At 43.3% G+C, this 3,435-nt stretch overlaps 1 protein-coding gene across 1 annotated transcript; it reads left to right on the top strand.

Moving 5' to 3' along the window:
- Positions 1-2,232: 2,232 nt before the first annotated feature.
- On the top strand, positions 2,233-3,164 carry LOC130469735 (uncharacterized). Its single transcript, XM_056839188.1, has 2 exons — positions 2,233-2,333; positions 2,393-3,164. The coding sequence occupies exons 1-2, from the start codon at positions 2,233-2,235 to the stop codon at positions 3,162-3,164; spliced, it is 873 nt and encodes a 290-aa protein (XP_056695166.1).
- The last annotated feature ends 271 nt before the right edge of the window (positions 3,165-3,435 follow it).

Genomic DNA, 3,435 nt, shown 5'->3' on the forward strand with positions numbered 1-3,435 from the left:
AATTTTCCACTTTCCATGAAATTATATTCCCTTTCCCAATTAACCAAATTTCCAGATCTAAATTATTTAAAAAATCAATTAACGATCTAAAATTTATGAATTTGGGGAACAAACAATTAGGGTTTATACTTAACAAAAATGGCCTAAATATTTACCATAAATTTTAAAATATACCCAACAGAATTATGTCAAAATTTAAATCAATTCCGAGTAGTTTAGGTCGACCAATTAATTGAAAAAACTTTCTGAATTTGTTAATTTTAATACGAAATTTAACAAAAACGCGCAAAAACACATACTTCGAGGCCTGTTTTTGCAATTCCGTTCTCATGAGTTGATCTTGGAAAATCATTTTCAATCAGATTAGGGTCAGAAAAGTCGAAAATACGAAACTTTTGAATTCAGAACCTATTACACGATTCATCCAATGATTCGAAAAAATTCAATAAAAATTCAAAAAGTTCGACAATCAGCAAAAACAATAAATCATGCTAAAAAATTCTTTGAATACATAAGGCTCATGATACCACTATAGGGTAATACAGTTAAACATACATAACATGTGCTGAACATCCCCAAAGCCAGAAAACATGTATAAAGCACAGTTTAAGCATACTTACATTTGAAGCGTGTTTTCCCGAGTATAGTATCAACGAACACGAACAAAGAACTCCACTTGTCGTTCCTCTATTTGGTTCACCGACACGTTCAGATCGGTCTTGATTATTGTAGCTTAGACAACGCACAAGATATTTTTCTTTTCGGGATGAACAGTTTTTGAGCTGAGAGAAAAACTGAACGACGTTCTTTTGGAATTAGGTTTAGGTTACTGGAATAACTGATTGTGTTGTGTGTGGGAAAAATATAACCTAATTGTTATATTAAGTGTAACCAGCCAAGACCAAGGGGCCTTGACCGGCCACACTCCACACACTCGCGCACAGCTCGCGCACAACACATACACTGCAGGCCGAAGCCCACAGTGCAGCCGAGCAGCATGGGCCGTGGGCCTTGCTTTGCTCGCTGATGTTTTGCTGCACCTTTGTGCGCGCTGCCACGCCCACACGGGCAGGCTTGCTTTCTGCGTTGCGAGCTCGATGGCTCGTTGGGCCTTGCGCGCATGCGCGCTTGGCTTGACGGGCCGACAGCTCCGATGCGACTCATATTCGCGACGAACGCCTTACGGCTATTATTTATCGTATCGTACACGACGAATCACCGTCGTACGATAGGATTATTTGTTTCGCCTAGCTTACGAATATTTGCGATACGCTATACGATTCCGATGCAAGGTCGTATCGTATAATACTCCCTCCGTCCTAGATTAGTTATTACACTTACCTTTGCACAAATTTTTAGGTGATAAGTGGTTGTTTGGTTATCAATTGTTAATTTATTAAAAAACCAGATGTGATGGGAGTTAGTGGGGTATTTTTTTAATTGAAAGAGAGAGGGTGTGGGGACAAAAAAAATTTAATGGGAAGAGAGAGACAATATAATAATTGTGGGGTCATTCCTAATTTAGAAGTGTAACAACTAATCTGGGACGGATGTAAAAGGAAAGTGTAACAACTAATCTGGGACGGAGAGAGTACGTTTTTCCAAACTAATAACCGAAAAGCTATTAAATGAATTTCTGATTCATTTAATCCGGTGATCTGTTGACATGTCATTGGTGTGACCTTATAGGTTCAGTTAAGAGTAAGTTGTGAGCCTAATACAGATTAGAACTCACTGATCGGAAGCATTTCTCCAGCTAGCTGTTCCGATCACTTGATCTTACTGAATTAATTGTTCGCAATTAATCTGAACCTTGGTATTAGACTTAATGCACCTTGGGTGAAGGACATATTTCCTTCAGCGGTTACCATGGAGTCAAGCTAATCAGACTCGATCTCACCTGCCGCGCAGGCTTCCTCTGCGGCAGATCGGAGAAACGCCTCGAGGACGTGGACAACCACAGCCCGAGCTGGTGCCTGACTCTGAGTCTCAACTCTCTAATACTGGTTCTACCCCAGTTATGCAGGATAGACCCTTTCCTCATCCAACTTACACGCACATGAGCCAAACACGCCCACGGACCACTCGAACGAGTCTGCATACTCGCTGTCATGAGCCTGCTCGGCGGGAGCCATATATACTTGCGGTACCAGGATCCTGTGTACCACATTCAGGAAGCTAGGGGTGTCCAATCTGGCCATCGGACACTCCACCCCTTTTGCAGACAATATCATGAGGGCACCAAAAGAGCCTAAGATCAAGCCGCCTAACATCGATGCCTATGATGGAACTACAAATCCAGATATGCACCTTCTAGCTTATATGCATCACATGTATGTTCAAGGAACAAATGAGTCTACATGGTGTAAGTATTTTCCCGGCACACTGAAAGGGGTAGTGCTAAGTGGTTCGAGAGGCTCCCTGCTGGAACCATTAGCTCTTTCTCCGAGCTCGAGTTGTTGTTTTCCACCCGGTTCATGGCTCACAAAGAGGAAAAGAAGACAAGCATGCACCTGAGTCGGATCCAACAAGGGAAAGATGAGTTATTGAGGAGTTATGTAAAGAGATTCAACTTAGAAGCAGGGCAGATCCCAGATTTTCCCGATAGGGTCGCATTCGACAATTTTATCAGGGAATTTAAGAAGGGTTCTTTCAATTTTGATCTGGTAAAGAAAAGTGTGCGGACCATGGTTGAGGTGTTAGATGAGGCCGAGGCCTTCATCCTTGCAACTAAAATTTGCAGTGTTCAGAAAGAACCTCGGGGAAGTGACACTGCTGAACCAGCGGAAAAGAAAGAGAAGTTTGAGAAAAAGAGCCGGCCTAATGGGACGTGGGCTATTGCAAAAGAGCCGGACAGAGTGTCAGCAACGGCTGGGCAGAAGAGGCCCAGAACTTATGACCAAGAACGTTTTGAATATAACACGGATCTATACACCATCCTAATGGACGTAGGTTCCAAATTTGAGATTGATCGTCCGTTCCCCATGAAATCCCCGCCGGAAAGCAGGGACCCCACACTGTATTGCCATTTTCATAATGACATTGGGCATGACACCAAGGAATGCAAGAGCCTAAAAAGAGCACTGGACGGCCTTGCCGCCAAGGGATTTTTAAAGAACTACACAAGCAAAAAATACTGGAGGTTCGGGAAAGCAGTTTTATAAAAAGAACAAGTCACCTCCCTCAGAGGATGACGAGAATCGAACTGACCTAGAGTGTGTGGCCGTCATATCAGGTGGATTGGCCGCCGGAGGGCCAACCATGAGAGGGCACAAAGATTGTGCCAAGTGGCAAGTGATGTTGTCCGGGAAAGCTACAGCTGATCGAGCCGTTTCCTAAAGTAGAGATCGGCGAGGCCGATCGGGGAAAAATAGCAACCCCACATGACGACCCACTGGTGATCGAGCTGAAAATTGCCAATCTGAGAGTTAGGCA

Source organism: Spinacia oleracea, chromosome 3, assembly GCF_020520425.1.
Source record: "Spinacia oleracea cultivar Varoflay chromosome 3, BTI_SOV_V1, whole genome shotgun sequence".
Classification (NCBI taxonomy): Eukaryota; Viridiplantae; Streptophyta; class Magnoliopsida; order Caryophyllales; family Amaranthaceae; genus Spinacia; species Spinacia oleracea.